Below are 23,530 nucleotides of genomic sequence, written 5' to 3'. Positions count from 1 at the left end.
TGAGCAATGAGAGTCACCATCATGTATGATTTTATTTCTTCCATGGAAAAAAAAAGGAAGTAAGAAGTCACGTTGAACATATTTATGGCTCGTACTGCCTGGAAAAGTGTTTTTTGTATTGTATTTGTATTGTAAAAATTGTATTTTTCAAAATTTCTCCTTTTGTGTTCCGTAGAAGAAAGTCATGTGTGTGAGTTTGCCATATGGTTTTTCAAATAGGCTACAGTATTTGATTGTTGAAAACTGGTTGTATATTCATTTTGAACTAATTTTAAGGTTTTATTTGGATCAGTACGGAAAAAAGACAACTTCATTCTTAAATTATTGCTCATCTAACATTCTGTCCCCATAGCCACATAGAGTTATGCATAATACTGCACACATTTCTGTCTACGTTGTCAGTTAAAACCACAATTTATAAGGATGTGGTAGACAGTGTGAAGGAAAATTAATCTCTCTCCTCTTCACACACACACACACACACACACACACACACACACACATTCATGCGCTCAGTAGTTATTTGCAAGGTTGATAAATTCGCTCCTGCTAAAGGATAATCCGTAATGAAAGAGTTGCAGGTTTGTGCAGCAGAGGCTGGTTTCTGTCGTCTCCATGGTGATTTGACATAGACGTTCACATGTGGGAAAGAACATTTCACTGGGATGGTATTCAGTGCTGGAATTTATTGCTAAATTTAGGCAGGGCATTTTAACAGTTATCTGCCTAACACCACATCACAAATTGTGTTTGGCAGAGTGTTATGAGAGAAAATCCCATATCCATTATTAACATAAATTCCAAAAGCCATTTCAAAATCTGTTCTCTTTTCTTATTGATGATGAATCATTTTTTGTCTTGTTTCACATCATGTAAATGTGCTCAATATATTCTTACCAGCAGATTTTGTAAATGACTGTATGATAAATTCTGGTGCTGCTTTGTAAATCAATTGAAATTTGGACGACATGTAATTTTATAACCGTGTTGATGCAAAAACACTATTTGTGTGTGTGATCAGAATGATTGTTCCACTTTTTATCACTGTCATCACGTGTGGAAATCTGATCTGCTACACTTGATTGCCATGGCAACCTACCAAAACCAGGGATTTAGTAGGAAGAGTGCAGATTTCTATCTGTGCATTAACAAAAACCTATCAGTTAGTTTTAAGTATAGGGAATAGGCCTCAATCATACAACCAGTAAACATATTTAGAAATGAAAAAATAAAAACAGAATGAGAACAGACTCTGTATCCACCTTATCTGGAAGAGAGCTATTTGAGACTTTCCATTTATTTGCTGCTCTAGAATTATAATAAAAGTGCAGTAAACAGTGAAAATATAATGTTAATTGATGAAAAGAAATACCAGTTTGCAATATCAAGCAGCATGATGGAATGTGTTTGGACAGATAAAAATAACTGGAAATGAATGACACCGGAATCCTTGCACATTCAAGTTCTAAATTGCTGTGTTTGTTCTGACGTTAAAAATGGTGGATAGATCAAACACTGCTTCTTTAGCTTCCTGTGTCAGATCCGAGAATGGCTGGTTGATTGCGGACATGCCTTGAGTGAGGACAGATGTTTCTTAATTGGAGTGATTAGGTCTTAACAAGGGGAGAGGTCCTTAACCAGGCCCCCACTGGTTTAGGCAGTGACACATTGCTCATGTCAGCTGCTGATAATGAGCACTACCAAGTTCCCTCAGAAGATAAACAAAATAATACCAGAGAAACATGATTCTGTTTTGGAAACATTTGGTATAGTGTGTGATTATTTATTTTAAATAAATGCTGTTCTTTTGAACTCACTGTCCATCAAAAATCCTGAAATAATGTTGCAGAGTTTCCAGAAAAATTACACAGATTTATTAAACTGTTGATATTTATTATAATGTTGAACACTGATATTAATTAGAAATGTTTCTTGAGCAGGAAATCAGCATATTAGATTGATCTGATCACAAGAATAAGCTATATATTAAATACTATTTACACTGAAGTTATTTTAAATTGTAATATTGCACAATATTCGTGTTTTTGATGTATTTGTGATCAAATAAATGCAAACTTGGTGTGCATAAGAGACTTCTTTCAAAACATTTAAAAGGTTGTTTACCCCAAACAACCTTGGTGTATATGTTCCTACAGTGCACACAAGTGAGGACTCAGTGGAGTTGAGTGTATGTTTTGACATCCTCAAAACATAGAGTGACAGAATGATGATTGACAGATTGCTTTTCTGTCATTGTGGGGATTTTCCATTGACTTTTATTATTTTATACTAAGCTAATAATTAAATCTCTTCATTACAAAAACATTTTTTGGAATAATTAGATTTGAATTTAATAGGATCTTTTTTACCCATGTTGGTCTTCACTGTGCATTTGATTATGCTACCCTTGTGGGGAAATTTTAGTTTTGAACAAGATGTACATTTTGTGATCAGTTCTTGTATTCCCTGGGAATGTCTTTGGCACTGATAGCACCATACTCTACTTGGGCGACATAAACACTGTATATGTCTATCTATACAGTGTAAAAAAGACAGTAAAAGCCTTGGTTAATGATAAGTTTATAATCTATAATTTACAGTAATAAAAACCTGTAAAATGACATTCCCAGAATACACTGGGTGACACTTCACATTATGGTGTCTAAATAATTATTTCTTATATGTTTTTGTTTTCAGTTATAAACATTAGGGTTTTAAAATTAAAATTTACATTTTATGTTGTTTAATTTAATGTGTTACCATGATGGTGTTTTATAAAATAATAATAATAATAAAAACCTTGCATTTACCATTTACTTGCATTACTAAATTTACTAAATTACAGTTTTAAACAATAGCATTTCAAGATTATTATTTATTTGGTTTATGTATTTTATTTTTTATTTTTTTGCATCCATTTTACAATAATTAAAAGCATTCGAGTCTCTTCTGTAGTGATACACTGTAGTGAAACATGTCAATTCTCACTGGCTCTGCTTATGGAACTCCACAGGGCTTTATATTTCACTAGTAGTCCAGCACCTGTGACATACTGTCGTCTCTGTGGTCTTGTACCCTCTGAATGTCAGCTGATCTGGCGCATCTTGACCTGGGTTGACCAGTGGTCTGTTGTAAGGACAGTGTGTCTGATATAGAGGGAGATGCTGAGTAACATGTCTGGGTTTCAGGTGGACTGACGGTTACTTATGAAGCCGTTTTGTAACTGTTCGCTTGGAGCAGAAATTGAGGAAGGACATTCTGACCCAGCAAGAGGAAGTGACCATGAAACTATATCAGGGCCCCAAACAATCATTATTCCTCTGATCCTGAATCAGTGTATCTGGCTTGGTTTGATATTACACTTGTGTCCGGATAGAACCAGATTTAGCCACAGAACCACCACAATTTCCATTTATAACATTCATTTCACTCTCACATGCTCAGCCTCTAAGGATTATAGCAAGACACTATGGCTAGTTACCAAATAGAGTTGTGTTGATATTATATACTGATAATTTCAACCATCTATCTATCTCTGTCTTGACAAAATATTTTTAAATATTAGCTGCAGTTTCCACCAAGATATCAAACAGCACAAGTTTTCAATATAGATAATAATAAGAAATGTTTCTTGAGTGTCAAAGCAGCATATCAGAATGATTTTCGAAGGATAATGTGACACTAAAAACTGGAGTCATGGCTTCTGAAAATTCAGATTTGGCATTTAGGAATAAATTACATTTTAAAATATATTTTAAAGTCATTTAAAATTGCAATAATATCTTATAATATTATAATATATATATATATATATATATATATATAGAGGTGTGACCTCGGCATCCTGGCTAAATTCGCCCATTGGCCTCTGACCATCATGGCCTCCTAACAATCCCCATATCTGCTGATTGGCTTCATCACTCTGTCTCCTCTCCACCAATAAGCTGGTGTGTGGTGGGCGTTCTGGCGCAATATGGCTGCCGTCGCATCATCCAGGTGGATGCTGCACACTGGTGGTGGATGAGGAGATACCCCCTTACTATGTAAAGCGCTTTGAGTGCCTAGAAAAGCGCTATATAAATGTAATGAATTATATATATATATATATATATATATATATATATATATATATATATATATATATATATATATATATATATGTGTGTGTGTGTGTGTGTGTGTGTGTCTGTGTGTGTGTGTGTCAGACGTGTTTTGTATTGTGTTAATTTTACCCAGGTGTTTCTTATGTTGTTTCATTAATCCCAAGTGTTCCTTGTCCTCCCCTCATCAAGTCCTGTATATTTAGTTAGTCCCATTCTAAATTTCTCTGTTTGTTCCTAAATGTCGTCCCGTGTTTTCCCGTTGCAAGCGCCATTAAATTCCATGTAGATGTGTTTTCCAGCATCTCCTCACCTCCCTGTTCCAGTGTAATGTGACAATATATTATTATTTTTTTGTGCAGCATTGGAGAGCAAAAAAAAAATACAACTCCTCTCACCTAAACTAGGTTTCAGCTCCATAAATTCAGTCATTTTTACTTGTTTCAGCAATGAATGCAAACTGTTTAAAATGCACATTTTATCACGTGTTCAATAAACTCATTGTTTTTTTTCATTTAAATTCAAGACTTGCAGGCCCTTTCTTAAAGCCCATGCCGCTTGAGGAAGGTGCTGATAGCAGAATTAGGCAGTGAGCATTATGATATTCTCTGTGGCGCCGGGCCTGTCGCACTGATGTGAAAGCGCGCATGACGTGTAGACAAGATGCAGGCAGTTGGACGGCTGGAGGTTTGCTCTGCTGTGGGGGTTATTCTGCATTGTTGTTGGCTTGGCCTACATGCTCAGCCAAGCATATTCTCTTACTGCAGACACACATCTAACATCACTGATGCATCTCTCTGTGCATCATCCTTCTTCACTGATTCTTTTCACTCCCGTTCGAATCAGCGTCTCATGATTAAGGATGCTGCCAAAAGCATTATAATGACGATCACGCTCTGGCTAATGCCATGTTGTTGCTGCATAATTTAAGCCTATTTTAAAAAATAAATGGCAGTATTGTGCTCAAAGCTCTGCCCTGGTCTCAAACATGCATATTAAATGCAGCAAAAAATATTTTAACATCAGTGTTGGTGCTTTTCTTAAGCCATCTGAAGTTTTTTTTTTTTTTCGTTTTGTTTTTTACCATTAGCATCTTATTAATATTGGATGTATATCAGGACAGTCATTATATGCAGAATGATGTGGCAAAAAATATGACAAGCACTTATTTGGCTGTATTTTACTCTATTACAGTCTGTCACTATTCTTCAACACTCCAGATGGACACACAGGTTTGTGAATTGTTTATCATGAACATATTAACAGATCCTCATCTTTGCATATTCTTTTTTCGCATATATTTAAACATTTGTCCATTTTAGAGCTTTGGCTTTAATATTTAGGATGTGTACTTGTCATAACAGCATCAAAGTATTTTTAATTTTCCTGATATTGAGCTGATATGTGCTAGCTGCTGAAATTTATTTAATCTTAAAGTTCAAAAGGTCATAGAGGATGTATTTAGAAGCACACAACTCAAAAGCAGCTTTAAACAGAGGTGGGGTTTGATTGACAGGGGTTTAGCCAATCAGGATTGGGTGGAGGGATGTTGATTGGATGTGACTAATAAGTCTCGACAGCAACTGTCTCTGCTATTCTCAGACCTTCAATGATATTATATATCTGTTCCACTTTTTTCAACTTTGTCTTTTCTGCATCTATTTGCATTAATTATCTGTCTTCAAATAGCCAATAAAATAATATAACTTTTTCATTTTCTGTTCTATAACAGAAATAAATAAATGCAAGACATAAACTCAGAATTGTGAGAAACAAAATCTGTGACACTGGTAATATAAAAGTTGTGTGTTCAGTTCCTATGGAAAACACCAGTTGTATAAAAGTGTCTGTAAAAGTAAAGTAAATCAATTAACACTATTGCTTTATAAATCCGTATTGACAGTATTTTATAGGAAAGTGTATTTAAACTTCTGTTAAAAATATCTTCACAGAGGTCAGCTGCTCACACAAAATCTGTGTTATGATAGTAGTAGATCGAGTTTAGACAGTACCACCATCTACAGTATGAATAACAAGGAATGTGAATCAGTTTGCATGGGTCTTTAAATCACATGGCCTTTGGGTCTCTGTGTTTTATTCCACAGATTTATGGGATATGATTCACATGTCAAAATTTACAATGTCACAAAAACAGAATAGTGTCCCTGTAATCAAAAGCTACTAAAAAAAGTCAGCTTGTCAAGTCAAGGTTTTGTGCCAGATTTTAAAAAGCCTTCAGTCCATAACAGACAGACATGCATGAAGTCTGAAAGCTCTAAGAATTTTGGTCTCAGAAGAATAATAATGAGCTTAAAAGAAACATCAGTATGTCGAAACGCCATAATTATTGGTAGTACTGTTGTTGTTCTGAGGTTTAGGTTTACAAATACCCTGTGAAGACCTTATACAGATTCAGAGAAAGGATTATTTGATCAGATTTAAATGAGATTTAGAGAATGAGAATAATTTTATGTTTCCTTTTTTCCAAGCGTCCTTGGCAGATTTCCAGTGAAACAGCCTTCCAGATGTTACTTAAACAAGATATAAAGATGCAAATTGAAACATTTTTCATCAGGCACCCTAAGATATACTCAATTGCTGGGATTTTTTTTTAACAAAAAGGCATAATGCAATTTTAAATCCAATCCTAAATGCCAGGTGGCCAGTGCAGCAAAGCCAGAATCCTTTCTTACTGGCTCCTGTTAGGATACAAGCTGTGATGCTTTGTGCAGTATATAATTTTTGTTTTTGGTCACATTATAAAAAAGAAAAAAGAAAGAAAAGAAAAAGAAAAAATGTAATGCAGTAGCAAAATAATGTTTGCCATATGTCTTTTAGACAGTATTAGCATTATTACAGCTGTTCTGACAGCTGAATTTTATAAATAATAAATAATAATAAATATAAAAAAAGTTTTTTTTGGACTTTATTTCATATGATTGGAACTACCCATTTAAAACACTTCCATTTTTTAAATAATAGCAATAGAAGTATTTCTAAGGTTAAAGTTCACACAAATGAAGCAAGTGTTCAAATGTGCACATGGTAATTTAATTTACACTATTTAATGTTCCTGTGAAAGATTTTTTTTTTTTTGAAAACTATAATCTCGTAATATAAATATAATGTTTTGACTTTTATGTGTTCAATTTAGAGTAAAGATGATTATAAAACCTGGAAAATTTTAACCTATAGTTGTGATTTTTGCTTACTGATTGGCTGAAGGCACCAAAATATGCTACAGATGCCATGCTGAAAGATAAATATTTTATGAAAATGTGTCACTTGTTACAATCCATTCTTCATTCCTGAACAACAACAACAACAAAAAGATTAGTAATGAAGTCCAGATGGTAAAATATATTGACCCAATTTATTTCAAAACTTGAATTTGTCAACCCAATCCTAAAGTCTAATATAACCTGAATCAACTGATGTACATGTACAGTAGTTTAGATGAACAGATGCTTGAAAATCACTATTATTTCTTTGGTAGTGAGATGACCTCTGCAATAATGCTGCATTGTGTGTTGTTTACTTCAGGAACTGTGAAGCCCATGGGGCATGTGGAAGGCTGAGAGGTGGGCAAACAGGAAGTGACACGCTCGTGTGCGTGAGCTGTTTCTGTGTGGACTGACCCTAATCACAGCGGACAGTTTGCACTTATATAAGCGGCCGAAAACATCCAGGAGGCCTGAAGACCATCCTGGAGCAACATATGTGACTTTGTATGTAAGTATGTGCGTTTATGTGCACGTATGCATCTGTGTCCACTTCCTTTAATGAATTTGCACACAAGTGTCTCCTGCCCTGCTGATGCAAGCAACACTGTCTTTCTTACTGTTTTGATAAACACTTTATTTAATTTCTTCCATCTCTGTACTTAACAGTACCTCACAAAGCATCTCGCAGTTAAAGTGCTGATCTCGAATCAGATTATTTCCTTTTCCTGGCACAATCTCAGGCATATAAACAGATTCTGGCTCAGCACTCCTACACATCTGACTATTCAAGGTAAAAACGCATGAAGAATAATGCTGAGGATGAGAGGAGGTAAGCACAGCCAGCGGCTTTATCAGTGATGAAAACGCATGCACGAAAGCGAGCAAGCAGGAGGATGAGGATTTGCTGTGGTATTTTCTGAATGCTGGGGTTAACTCTTTTCATTGGGATAAAAGTGAGCATGTGTTGGTGTTTGCTGCTGACGGTGGCTCTGCATCGAGAGCAGATCTGCCCGCTGGCTTCAGCATTTTACACACGTCATTTCATAGTGGACAAACTAAAGTCACACACCTGAAGCCGACGTGAAGTGTTAACAATTGTCACGCTGTCTGGTCTCTGTTTCCCTGAGTCTCCACTAGTGGTCTCACTTCCCCATAGGCACCTCACCGTAGGCACTACAATTCCCACAAAGCCTTGTCCCTTCATCACAGTAATTGCACTCCTGTTAATTGCACTCAGGTGTCTTCACTTGATAGTCATTACCCTGCCTATATTAACCTGTCTTTTTCTGTTTGTTTTGATGGAGTCCTTTCATTCCGTCACCCAGTTTCCTCGCCTTCCGAGTTTCCTGTTCCTATCCCTATTGTTTGTTTGTTTGGATTGATTTCTGGTTTTGACCCCTGCTTGTTGGATTCTGATTTGGATTACCCATTAAATACCACACTGCGTTTGGATCTCTCGTCTCCTGTGTTTCCCTGGGTTCCGATCGTAACAACAATACATTCTTATAAACAGCATCTTAACACTATTAATAATGCTCTCAGGCCTAAATGAAGCTATATAAATATAGAATTGGACTCATGTGCAGCAGTTACTGAGATGTTGTTGAGAGTAAATGGTGATTTGCTTCGATCACTTACTTTTCCTATTTTGTTTTCTTTATATAATCTTAAATATGATGATTCCTGTGGCCCTTTCATTTTATAGCTCTATACTCTTACAGTACATTACTCATTGCTATAATATTATTTAGTTTGAGTAAAATATATGGTTGAGGGGAAAATGGGATGGAACTGATGTTGAACGAATCTCTAGTCAGTGTCAAGGGTGAAGAAAGAGCTGATATTAGATGTTCAGATAGGCCTAGTCTTCATGGTTTTGGGTCTCTTGTGTTGAATGATCATGTGGTTTTCTTAGATTTTGTCGCAATATTATGCAGTTCCAGTGTGACAGTGAGAATTTACACAAAGCTGCTCATCGTTCTCCTTTAACAAACTTTCTGCTGTGCAGGCATAAGACCAAACTATGCGTCCTGACTCAACCGATATAATAAAATCAATGCCTGTTTATGTGCAAGTAAACAGTTTCATTAAACTCAAGTGGCACTTAATGCACAGTAGACTCAATGGTTAGGAACGATAATGAATGTTTCCTAAACATGTCCTAAACAATTGCAAAAAACTGAGGCCATACCCACTTCCTGTATGCAGTTTAAACGGGAACCATATGTAACATGAAAAGTAAAACGCACAACTGATGATTTATAAAGCATAGGGGCCATATCATGTGTGTGTTTTTTTAAATCATTTTATTTATTTATTATTTTCTCTGTGTTCCAAATGCCTTCTTTTAGTCTGAAGTGAGCAACAATGCTTAGTTATAGGATGTGGGTTGTCCGTCTGGTCCAGTTTAGTTGGCAGGGCCCAATGCTTCAAAAACAGTCTCTTTGCAAAGCCTGCTTTACATTCATAAGGCACAGTTTCATAAGACACATCACCCAAAATTTAAAATTTGGTGAAAACTGCCTAATCCTCAGCCCATCAAAGATGGTGTTGAGTTTGTTTCTTGAGTTTGAACACATTTGGAGAAATTTAGCATCACATCACTTGCTCAGCAATGAATCATCTGCAGTGAATGGGTGTCATCAGAATGAGAATTTAAACAACTGATAAAATCATCACAACAATCCACAAGTGATCCACACCACCCCAGTCCATATTGTGAAGTGAAAAGTTGTGTGTTTGTAAGAAACAAATCCATCAACATGTTTTTTTCTTGAAGCTGAAATACTAATTTATGAGTCTTGATATAACTTTCTCTAGTGACAGGTCATCTTGTCTGAGAAATATGCAGACATCAAGTCCAAAACTTTCTAAACAAATATGTCGGTGGATTTTGATGTGAGAGGACAGCAGAGGATGTTTTTTTTTCCACTGAAGGAAGTGTTACAGTATTATGAGTTATGGACAGTTTAAAATGAAAACACTTTGATGGATTTGCTTCTTGTGTGGATTACTTGTGGATTATTGTGATATTTTTATCAGCTGTTTGGACTCTCATTCTGACGGCACCCATTCACCGCAGAGGATCCAGTGGTGAACAAGTGATGTAATGCTACATTTCTCCAAATCTATTCTGATAAAGAAATAAAACATGAATGGCCTGAGGATGAGTATACAGCACATTTGATTTTTTTTGGGTGAACTATTCCTCTAAGGTCAAGGCCGCTTGTTTCTGATACTGAGAGTCGAGAGCAGCACAATATTTGGTGAAAATATTTTTAGGGACAATTGTTTCTATTCTACTTCCTCTTTGTTACTTCACAGTGATTAGGTGAGCTACATTGCTCAATGCCACATATGTGTTGTAGCTGAGTAAATGTGAGTGGTCAGTCACCATCATCGGTTCAGAAAATAGTCTGCTCTTGTGCCATGCTAGCTGTCATTTCACGGAGTTTATGAAAAGAGCAAAAAGCTATTCAGGAAAAATATAGGCCGCATGAAAATGTGTGAGCAGAACTGGAGCAGCACAAATGAAAATAAACATAACAGCACTTTTAATTAGCAAGCGAAAATACATTTACTGTTCACGCATGCAGAAAAAGTTCTCTCTCTATTTTTCTTGCAATCAGTGTCATTCTTTCTCTTTCTCTTTCACTCTGCATCTCTCTTCATAATCTAATTCGTCTTTAGCTCATTAATTTTTTTAATGGCTGAGAATTTTAGAGTTAAAACACAAACAGTCAACAGATAAATAAAAGCAACAGTTTATCATTATACCAATTACCTTTTTAGATTTTCATTAGAAGATTCTTTAAGCGACAGTCCACCCAAAAATTAAAAAAAAAATCTCATGTTGTTCCAAGATGGTATGGCTTTTTTTCTGTGGAACATAAAAGCAGAAAGAAAATTCTCTGTGTTTTTTGTGTATACAACAAAAGTCAAAAGGCTCCAGTGTTGTTTGGTTCCCAGCATTCTTCAAAACATCATCTTCTGTGTTCTGCAGAAGAAAGAAATGCATAGAAGTTTGGAACAACATGAGACTGAGTAAATAATAATAAGGATTTTCATTTTGAGTGCGCTATCCCCTAAGTTGACATCTAAAAAAGAATTACATTCAAACATTTTCTGTTTATTTAGATTTTTTAAATTGTTCTACATAATTCATCTCATGTTTTCTGAGAAACATGCAAGTAATGGGGAGCAAAGTGCTTATCTTAATTTTAACCATATTTATTATTCATTCCTCAGTGCATGCCAGGAAGAGGAAAAATGGGGTGGAACTACAAAAAGCTTATTTCAACACTGCTCACTAAAGGATATTGTAAAAGAAAAGCTGATTCGAGTTGCATTGCTTGTTTTCCTGGACATTTTAAGCTACAACAAGACCCTTGTTTCATACAAATTCACAAAACAAGCCAGATCCAGTGTGGTTTCTGTGTCACTGCTGCAAAGTCACAACGTTTTAGAAAAGATAAACTTAGGGCATATGGTCCAGACTCCCCTCTGGATTTTATTCAGATAAATACAGGTTTGCACTGCCAGGGGGAAAAAAAAGGCCAGCGTGACCCCACCCTCTAACTACAGCCTTGAGGTCTGTGAGCGTTAAAAATACCCCACAGTGACCCAAGCACAAGAGTGAACCCGTCTGCCAAGCTCTCTCCCTCTCTTTCCTTTACTTTCTGCACAAAACCTCAGTGCGGTCCTCTACTGTCCACCATGGTCATGGTTATTCATTCATTCATTGTCTATTTTTTATGACAATTAAGCATCTTTCTCTCTAAATTCTCATTACTTTAATATGTTTAAATGATCAAATACTTTTATTCAGCAAGGATCCATTAAATTGATCAGTAAAGACATTCATAATCATAATGTTACAAAAAATAAATTTAAAATACAGTAATAGAGTGTTCTTTTGAACTTTCTATTCATCAAAGAATCTTGAAAAAATGCATCACTGTTTCAACAAAAATATTAAGCAGCACAACTGTTTTCATCATGTCTTCAACTGTTTTCAATCATGTTTATAATGAGAATATATCATATCTCACTTTGCCATGACAGGAATAAATAACATTTTAAAATATATTATAAATGCAAAAATACAACTTCCTTTTTTTTTTTTTTCTTTACAAATCTTACCAATCACAATCCTTTGAACAGTAATGTATTATTTTATTTTTTATGTGACATTAATGAGAACTGAAAAAAATTATCTTAATGCAAAATTCCAAGTGGTTTTTAAAAACGGGATTAATGCAAAAATGTTTGGTTTTGTGCTAAAATATAACCCAGACATGTCCTTGCCAGAGTGTTTGTATACCAGTATGTAAATGTATGACACAAAACAAGTGAAAGAGAATGGCTTGTGCACTTCAATAGCAGCCTCTCTAAAATGTTTCAAATGAAGCAGTTCTGTGTTGTGAATGTTAACAGGGTTTATAGAAATGTACAGCTACATGGGCAAACAGAGGGAGTATCTGCGATAACTGAGAAGGCCACTGACGTCGACTGGGTCATATCTGGAAGCAGTTTGGCAGCAAAGAGCACACAATGAACTGCATGCATAGACATAAAGACACTAGCAACAGCCTGAACTGTCCTTTTGTGTGCTGCTTCATGACGGACAGGGTTCATCTGTGTATGGGAGGGTGTAGGGCCTGTCGGGTGGGGGTCAGTGAATAGATGCAGTGGAAAACACACAGCCGGTGCTATGTTTGTGTGAAGGCATCTTTGTATGAAATATGAAGCACATTATATGTGTGTGTGGTTTTGGGGGGCTAGATGAAGCTGGTAGCATTTAGCATGATAATGGCACACACTTTGAATTGAACGTCATGTGAATAATCAAAGGTTCTGATGTTCGCAATCAAAACGCATTCCTGAATGTTTATAAGGGTCTGGCTCTTTTTACTCATGTGTTCCACCATCATTTATATACAATAAGACTTGATAGGGCCATAAAATCCAGAAAAAAATTAAACGCAAACAAAAAAAAGTGTTTTTTATATCACTTTTCCCCTATATGTCTTTTAATATCAGATGGCTGGATAATTTGTCTCTTTTGTTTTTTTCAGATTATTCACACAAAACTATCGTTAATCCATTGATCATCAGTTAGAATGATCATAATTAATATCTCAATATAAATTTTAGATTAGTCAATTTAATAGATTAGTTAATATCAGTTTTAAAAAGATATATATTAAAATGGTATCTCTCTCTCTCTCTCTCTCTCTATACGGCATCAAGCATATTTTTATAGTCTAACAAGAATGATGAATGTAAAGAAAAAGGAGAATAAAAAAATAAAATAATGCTGCCATCTTGTGGTAGAAATACAACAACGCAGATCAACCTTCAGCTGATGTCTTGTAAAGCAATGTAAGTAAAAGAAATGTAAGAAAATTGAAATAGTATCTTAAGGTTTATTTATTTAGCTAGCATGTGTTTGCTATTCATTTTAATTCTCTATGTATTTTTTTTTAATCTTGTTTTTTTGTTTTGTTTTTGTTTTTTTACTATGCTTGTGTTAAGGACCTATTTATTTTTTATATCATCATCATCATCATCATCATCATCACCACAAATGTCATTATATAGCTTTATATATATATATATTCCAAGTTTAAGAAGTGTCTGCCACTTATGAACAAAACACGTTATTTCTATTAATGTAGCATTAGTTATTTCATCATCATGAGCTTAATGTTTTTTTTTTAATGTGAGCTTAATGTTTTGTAAAAATGTTACCTTACTGTTAAACATGAGCTTAATTTTTTAATGTGACTTAAAAATGCAGCTTCCTGTTAAAAATATGAACTACTGTTTTTTTTTAAATGTGAGCTTACTGTTAAAAATATGAGCTTAAAGTGTTGTTCAAGTGTCTTAATGTGACTTAAAAATATTATCTTGATGTGAGCAATGTTTCTTAAATTAATGTAAATGTATAAACCAAATAAAGCTGTTTATGGAAAAACAGTATTTGTATTAAATCATTAAAACAAGTAAACAACCATATAAAACTCGAAAATGTAAGTTAAGTCTATTTGCCTTTTTAAGTTTTAAGTTAAAATTAGTTATTTCATCAGTTTTCATACGTGATTTTTTTTTATAAACTCTAAAACACTCTGAAAGGTACAAAGCTGTAACTAAGAGGTTCTAAAGTTTACAAGCTGTACTAATGTGGTACATGCTTCCATCCATCCCAAATGAAGCGGCGCAGGGTGCGCAGGTGTCCGCTAGAGGGCGACATTACTCTGTGTGCACAGTTGGCATTGATTTCTGCAGTGAAATGGAAAAGCACAAACAGGTGTGCACGAGTATAGGGAGATTGAATGTTTTCATTATCATTGAACTTTTTTTAAGTTCAGTGGTTCTTCACCATCTGATTTGATACTCAGATTGACTTCCTGGTGTGATGTAATTCAAACAGGGTCAGACGTTTTAACAGCCAGTAAAAGAAGCCAGCTGCTAAAATTAGCAGTAGAGATTTTAGTCACATCTGGATCTCTCTCTCTCTCTCTCTCTCTCTCTCTCTCTCTCTCTCTCTCTCATATTTTTTTGGAGTTCAGAAGGCTAAATGACTTCCATTTGTGCTTGAGGAGCCTCTCTCTATCACACATAAAAGGCTGTGTATCTGCGTGCATGTGTGTGTGTGTGTGTGTGTGTGTGTGTGTGTGTGTGTTTGATGAAAGGGTTGTGTATGTGGGTAGAGGGCAGTAATTACAGCTATTCTCCAGAGCTGATAGTCAGAGGCCTGGGCCGCAGCAGTGGTCACACCCCTTCCTGTCTGACAGATCTGATCCTGCTGTTGAGTAACACAACCTGAAGACTCAGATCTGCCTCAACACCTCACAGTTAAGGCTCCACTCGCTAATTAACTGTTTAAACATCAGAGTTACCACCCCACTTCATTAGTTTTGGATGTTAATATCATGCATTTATTTTATTGATTGAACATTATATATATATAATATTAGTGCTGTCTAATGATTATAGTGATTTTTTTACATTTTCCACAAATATTTGTTGATGGTGGGAAATGTTTACTATATATTTTACTAATTATAACATATATTATTATAATAAATTAATATTTTACATTATATTTTAATGTAATTATAGCGTGTATATAATTATATCCTTTCATACACACACACACACACACACACTACATGAACATTACAATATTTTGTTATATATCTGATCTCAGTGAAGGGTGGTGAGGGCACATATAATATTTTGTTAAAGAAAATAATCAAATGAAAATGTACACTGAATCCCTGTTATTTTGAGGAGCAGTTAAAATTATTTTTAGTTGTAAAAATATATATATATGTAGCCTATGTGGTAAGAATGAGGGTTTAATAGTTGGATAAACGTACAGGAGTGAATTCAGGTAAATTAAGCCATTATGTGTCATTGTTTAAATTTACCTGATGTCACCACGTTTAACATTCACAGCAAATTAAACGCAAACAATTTTAGCAACATTATACATTCAACAAAATTGAGTTTGACTGTTTTTTTACACAGCGTAGCCTACAAACACAATAGGGTATTTAGAGAACTGAAAGGACAGATGTGTAAAATATAATGCAGTGTAGATAAGTCAAACATTTGATGCTCCGTGAATCTGCCTCCGCCAGCAGCGCTGCTTGTCTGCGTCTGGGCGTTTCGCGCATGCGCAGTCATCTCTCTTATTTTTTCCAGGCCACAGTGCGGCAGGCGGACCGCAGGGAGAGGGAGATTTTAGGAAAGACAGTAACAAAAGTTAAAGAAGAGGAGAAATCATGACACAAAACAGTGATCTCATCGATCGCCTCTCTTCGCCACTGCACTTGACATCCCTCATCATGGCGCTCGTGTCACCTACAAATTATTGATTTTAGTCGTCTATACCAACTTGAGGATATAATGCTGGGAAAAGGATGAGAACTACCGCAATCGCCTGGAATTTCTTGTTGGATATTAAATCCGGCGCTCGGGGATGCAGTTGGGATTGTTTTTCGTGTATATAATCAATATATGAAAGGAGGATTACTGGACTACACGAGAGCTCGGGCCGATCCGTTATATTTCACATCACATTAAAGCATGGGAATGTCGTCCACCGCTCTGATCGCATAGTCACTCCCGCGGGACGCGATGCAGCCGCGCGCAGATGTCAAGATGGGTGATGCCGCAGAGATCAAGGAGAGCAAGAGGACGTTCATCGTGCCGACGATCAAATCTGTTGATCACTATGATTTCACCAAGGCCAAGATATCGTGCAGTTTGACGTGGCTCATCGCCAAAGCCTTCGGGTCTGGTAGGTGGCGCTTAACGGTTTGAAAAATCTTACATTTGAGTTCTGGGGGAAGTTGTCTAGGGCTGAACACTATCTCAGTGATTAAATATCGAATTTTTCACACTGTGGACCACAGGGGGCCGCAAGGGAATGCTAGGGGGTCCGTGAAAATGATTTACGAAATGAGAGTGTAAAAAAAAAATGTGTATGTTACAATCATATATATATATATATATATATATATATATATATATATATATATATATATATATATATATATATATATATATATATATATATATGATTGTTAATCAATTAAAAACGAATAAGAAATTAAAATAAGTAAACAAATGAATAAATAGATACAGTACAATAACAGCACTATAATGACTAAATAATAATGTAATATAAGCAAAATATAATAATTTAGCTTTAGAGAAAGCAGATATTGACAAATTAATCGTTTAATTGCAGTTTCCATTGTGAAAACTTGCTGTTGCTCACTATATATTCAATCAACTGTATATTTTTTTTCCTAGGCAGTTACAGGGGACATGTTCAGTTGTTGTTGTTGTTGTTTTGACAAGACATCAAAGCAAGTCTCTGTACTGAAAATAAACTTACTCTGAGAAATATGGAGTAAAAGTGTGTCAATGTGCCTATTTTCCCTTACCAGTATTTAGAAATGCAGTGGGCATATTTTTAAATTTAACATCCTGGTCATTTATTGGATGGATTTTGTTAATGGGAAACATTATACATTAATTAGTTAGATTATGAAAATAGAATAAATGTGTTGTTCTCTTTGGAGACAGAAACAAGATGAAAATTATTTCTGTAATTTTAAAGTTATTTTATGTGCATATGTGTCTCATGAGAACACTATACAGACAAGTGAATTTCAGAAAAAGTCTAGATGGTGGTAGCGATTGCCATGTCTGCAGAAAACATTAGCCTAGATCCCTACATAGACTCATGAAAGGCCACTGTCTGGCTCATGCCTCAGAGTCCTTCCCCACAGTGCATAATGAATGCTCAAAGCAGATTCTCCACTTCTGCACACAGTAATAGGATTGAATTTTCCAGAATAGGTCCCCGTGGAGGATGCTGGAATAAACATAAACACAGACTATCAAACTTGCATGGCCTTAGTAGTTTGGCTTTTATTGCTAGAGTGGCCATCCGGCCCACAACACGCCTGTGGAGTGCAGTGCAATAGGGCCAAGATGAAGATGGCTCCTGGCAGAAGTGTGTGTGTGTGTGTGCGTGTGTGTGTGTGTAAAAAGTCTGCTTTTCTCATTGGAGTTGCTGGTGTTCATGAACTATAATGATAAATTGTTATCTAATTGATAAAGCATGGACTTACTATGATCTCCATTGCAGATGTCTCTGAATCACCTAAATTTGAGTCAGTGTACTTTCGTACTATTATTATTGTACTTGGTTGCCATTGTTTTTGGACATTAAACCTCTTGTGAATGAAATGTGCTAAATTGTATTGAATGTATAAAAGTATATTTTAAAAAAAACTGTACTTCATCATTTTTACATTTCTTAACACACTTAATAAGTACACTTTAAAAGGGTCATATGGTGCAATTTAAATATTTCCTTTCTCTTTGGAGTGTTACAATCTCTTGGTGCAAATAGAAGATCTGTAAAGTTTCAAAGACTAAAGCCTCAAATCCAAAGAGATATTCTTTATAAAAGGTAAGAGTCAATCACTCCTACCTAAAACGGCTCGTTCTAGCACGCCTCCACATGTCTATGCATTTTATGGAGGAATGTTTCCTGATCATTGGAGAGTAGACTACAATGCCAGCTGTTCTAACTCACAGACTGTAAGTACGTTTATATATTTAAAAGATTTCCCACTGACGATTCAAATATGCTGGTATTATCATTATAATCAGTAATGCAACAACTCCACTGGATGCAACAAATGCTTTGTTTAAAATGGGATTTTAATATATTTTTGTCCCGGCGCTCTGGGACACCTGACATCACAGTATAGAAAGGGGTGTAACATTTCCGTCACACACTTGAGGTATTCGGCCAATCACAATGCATTGGTTAGCTGGCCAATCAGAGCACACTTCGCTTTTCAGAACGATGAACTTTGTAAAAATTGACGTGTTTGAGAAAGGTGGGGCATAGAGGAGAAACAATAAAGTACATTATGTGGAAAATAATGCCTTTTTTTTTACTTATTAAACCACATAAATCTATTTCATTACACCAATTACACAAAAAATGTTCTTTTTAGCAACATCATATGACCCCTTTAAGAGTGCAGTTTAATTTCAGATTAAAAATTTTAATTTTAAGTACATGATTTGATAATCTTTTATTGTGCTTCTAAGGAGTACATTTAATTACTAACTGTTGTGTTATCCAATATTACATAAAAAATCCATTTAAATTTGACATACAAGTTTCAGTAATTACAATAAAGTATAATTTCATTTTCATTAATGCATAACAGTTCATTTGGTAGTAATCGTATTACAAATAAAATTATGAAATTATATTTAAAGATGTATTTACTGTAATAACTACTGTAAGTGGGTCACAAAAACACTCTTAAGTTCAACTAATTGCACTTAATAGAATTTAATAATACATCTTCATTTATTTGCAAATAACATACAATCTAGTGTCCAATAACATTACATTAATTTGCACTTCAGTTCAATTCTTTGAATGCATATTATTTCCATAACAAAGACTTGTTTTAAAAGTATGCTTAAGTGTACTTCTTTTTCACAAGGGACCATACATACAGGAACATGTATTTTGTATCCAGTGATTTTGTCAACATATTTCATGATAGTACTTTGTAATACCTTGGTTCATGAATGTGGTATTTTTCAAAGTCCTATGGTAGTTTTTTTTTTGGTTTTTGTAAGGGTGATAATACAGTATCTCCCCATCTGTCACTTCTCTTGACAGCAGAATGAAACTGCTGATCAGCATGAGAAACAAACACAGGACGACGAGCCGTGCCATTGCAAGGCATCCTCAGAATGGAAACAGAGTCTGGTGGATGTCTGTTCACCCAGATACTTTCCTCGGAAATGAAAAATAAACAAGGCCACAAACAGCTGTTTTGAGTGCCAGTAGGCCCTCATAATGACATTGTCCATGTCCTGTCTTTCCCTCCAGCCTAACATCTGTGGCATACTGCACATACCACAACAGAGAGAGAGAGCATTCGTTTCTGTTACATCACTGAAGCCTGAGGAGCGCTGGGAGTGTGTGACATTCACATGTGACTCTCTGCACTGTTATTCTCTCTGTAAACTGTTATTAAGGGCCAGGAATGTCAAATGCTTATGTTATGTTACATGAGGGACTCATAATGTGGAATGTGAAAATTATTACTTTCTTTGTGTCTTAAGATGATAGCATCAGTTTGTTATTAGCAAACAACAACAATCCAGTTAGTTAATGATGAACAAAATCAAGTCTTGTTCTACTTCTTTTTTCATTTCTTGAGAAGCCGTTCCACATTAAAGAGGAAAAGACAATTACAATTGCTGTCCTTAACGTACGTACAATTTGGTCAATGTAATTATACTTGGAATGATTATTATACGCATATGTCAAGAACATCTTTAAAATTCTATAGAATGTAGGATATTCAGAAAACACATGACCTAATTGACCTTAAGATAATAATTTCATAAAGGAACTGAGTTATGTTTCCTTACTGTAACATTTTAACTCACAAAAAGGCAGATTTGAACTTTTGAAAGGCTTTTGTGAGTTGTGGTGACTCGCTGCCTCAGGCTTTTCTCTCTCTGACCCCTCACTTCCTCCCTGTGTTTGTCGTGCCTTCGAGAGCCGCTTCCTGCCTCTGTCCCCCATCTAGCTGGGATGAAACGTGGGGGGAAAATTATTTTCCTTAACCAGGCAGCTCTTTATGAGCATGTTCAGGAAAAACTGTGAGCTTTACAGAAGCAAGTGTGTGTGTATTTTCGCTTTTGGCTCTGAACTGGCGGAGCCTGCGGGGAAAAGGGTTTCCATTGACGTAGCAGCTTTTTGTAAAGGTTTGGGGGAATGTTTTTAAGAGTTTTTAAATATTTAAAATACACAAAAAACCATCGACAGAAGTTATAAGTTAATGCTGGATATACGTGTTTAATACAAATAGATAATGATGGTCAACTAATCATGCAACAACCAAATGTTTTTTTTTTTACTCTAATTTATTTATTTAATTGTATTAGTTTAAACTTGTTAAAATTGAATAAAAAATATTTTAAAATAATAACATTTACTTTAATATATATATATTTTTCTGTATTTTTTCTTTTTAATATTGAATTATTAATTAATTTGTAAATAATTATTTTTCTTAAACATTTCTTACCTTTTTTATTTGATTTAATTTTAATAGATTTGTATAATTATTTATTATATATTTATTTAATTAATTATTTAAATATTTTTAATTGTAATGTTTTATTTTTAAGCAGGAACGGCAGGAATTGTACTGCACCTTTAAGACACATATTTCCTGCTGCTGAAAAACATACACACAAAGACATACTGAAAGGAAATGACCCAGGGAGAGCAGGAATCTACATCACCTGTTGTCTGACTCAAACACTGACTGAAGCATTATGGGGTGCCAGGAATTTCCTGCTTCTCCTAAACTCAGACATCTTCAGTCGCAGCTCAGCGTCAGAAACGGAGCAGAATTGTTGGTCTGCAGATGTTGTCATCCTAAAGCTGTTATTTTCTGTTTGTGTGCATCATGACTGCTTTGTCTTTTAGGCAAGTGCTCGTGACTCAGTTTTTGCAGGCCTATACCTGGGTGTTTACACGTGTGTATAATTGTATTTGCTTGCTCCTCAATGATTGCAGTCTGTATGTGTGTGTGTGTGTGTGTGTGTGTGACTCAATTCATGCATGCCTGTACCTGTCTGTTTTGTGTGTGTGTTTGAGTCTGGTGCTATTCTGAAGATCTTCAGTAAATCGGATTAAGCGGGAGGCACAATGGGATTAGACTGAAAACAGTGTGTCTCTCTTTTCAGGTTCCACTTGTTGACCTCAGATCAGCCTGTTTGACCAAGCACTGATTCTAAATCAGATTTAAAGGCACATTAAAAGATATGCTTTTCACCTAAAGAAATGAATAGTACTGTTTTTTTTGGGGGGGTTGACAAAATGATTTACCCACTTCACGTAACCACCTGAATAATCACTTTTAAACATTAGCCTCCAAATTCTTGGACACTTTTGTGTAATCAATCACAATCTCTCTCTTTCTCTTTAGACTGTGTGCCTGTGGAGTTGGAGGATCCATTCTACCGAGACCAGTATGATCAGGAGCATGTGAAGCCGCCTGTTGTGTCTCTGCTGCTTTCTGCTGAGTTGTATTGCCGTGCTGGGAGTCTGATCCTCAGGAGCGACGCGGCTAGACCTCTGCTGGGTCACAACGCCATCATCCAGGCCCTCGCTCAGAAGGGCCTCTACGTCACTGACCAGGAGAGACTTGTGACTGAGAGAGATCTCTGCAAGATCCCCATACAGATGGCAAGTGATTTGGCACTACATCTTAATTTTTTTCTGTTGCTGACATATGTGTGCTTAGTAGAAATGCACAAAGCATGGAGAGTAGGGCTGTGCAATTTGGTGAATTTTTTTTTTCCTGATAAAAATTGTGATTTAAAAAAAGTAAAAATGCTTCTTTATAGGGCTGCAATTTGGCCAAATTGTTTTGAGTTTTTTTATATAAATAATAATAATAATAATTTGTATTATTCTTTTAATATTATTGTCATTATTCAGTAAAATATTAAGTAAAATAAGAAACATTACTATTGTAATATTTCACTGTAAAATAAAAAGTCAAATATTTAGGTAGAACATAAAATTACAATACTTATATTTATGTCTTTCTTTTTTTTTTGTTTAGATTACCTAGTAGAATTTAATAACATTGTTAAAGGTAATATTTCGCAAATCTCAAAATGAATATACATTTTTTTTTGTACTGTGCATTATAATGTTGTTATTTATTAATTCACGTTAATTTAAAATGATTGTTTTTTTGTTTTTAGCTTTTTATTTTGGATTATTATTAATTATTTAGACAAAATAGTATAGAATTTAATTTAATTAACTATTAATAATTATTGGCCTATTGTAATTAAACAGAATTGACCAACTAATGCTGTGATGTCTAAATTCACTTGTAGTTTATATATATATATATATATATATATATATATATATATTTTTTTTTTTTTTTTTTTTTTTTTAATAAACATTTATTCAAATTATTTATTCATTTTAATTCATATTTAAGAAATTTGAAATCATTTGAGAATGGATTCAAAAAATAAATGTTTAAAATAAACATACTTTGATGCCAAAGTATTTTTTTTTAACAAATAAATAAATATTTAATAAAAATATAATTGAAAATGAAGTAAATACTGTAACCAACAGGGCGCTCATAAATGAGTGACATGAATATGACTGTGGACAAATGCATAAAGCGCAGCATAATTTTAAATCACGAGTTTAAAGTTGAAAGCATTCAATTCACACGGACCAGCCATCAAGCAGAGAACACACAATCATACTGGATATACATGCACACTTCACAAGATCTCACTGCTGGATTCGACAAAGTTTGCAAGGTTTGTGAAATTAAATGTTCATTAGCCATTCGAAGATTTGTTTAAATTATATAAATGCGTGTTTGCTGAATTCTGACGGCAAACGAGAAAGTATTATAATGTTTGCCTTTCTATTACTAATAATATTAAAGCAATCATTATAATACTTTTTGTATACATTCATTCCTTTGTTTATCCGATCTATTTGATTATTAGTAGTGTGTCGTTCATGAACGAATCGTTATCTTTGAACAAATCTTTTAGGTGAACGAATCGTTC

At 34.8% G+C, this 23,530-nt stretch overlaps 1 protein-coding gene across 1 annotated transcript in view; it reads left to right on the top strand.

Annotated features, from left to right (window-relative positions):
- Positions 1-16,024: 16,024 nt before the first annotated feature.
- camsap2b (calmodulin regulated spectrin-associated protein family, member 2b) overlaps positions 16,025-23,530 on the top strand; it is a 40,406-nt gene continuing 32,900 nt past the window's right edge. The window contains exons 1-2 of the mRNA XM_059563306.1: positions 16,025-16,637; positions 21,901-22,160. Coding sequence (XP_059419289.1) covers positions 16,475-16,637; positions 21,901-22,160 — 423 coding nt within the window. The 5' untranslated portion in view covers positions 16,025-16,474. The remainder of the gene's footprint in view (positions 16,638-21,900; positions 22,161-23,530) is intronic.

Source organism: Carassius carassius, chromosome 12 (assembly GCF_963082965.1).
Source record: "Carassius carassius chromosome 12, fCarCar2.1, whole genome shotgun sequence".
NCBI lineage: Eukaryota > Metazoa > Chordata > Actinopteri > Cypriniformes > Cyprinidae > Carassius > Carassius carassius.
Note: the sequence above shows the minus strand (reverse complement) of the source record. Positions and strands in the feature narration are given on the sequence as shown.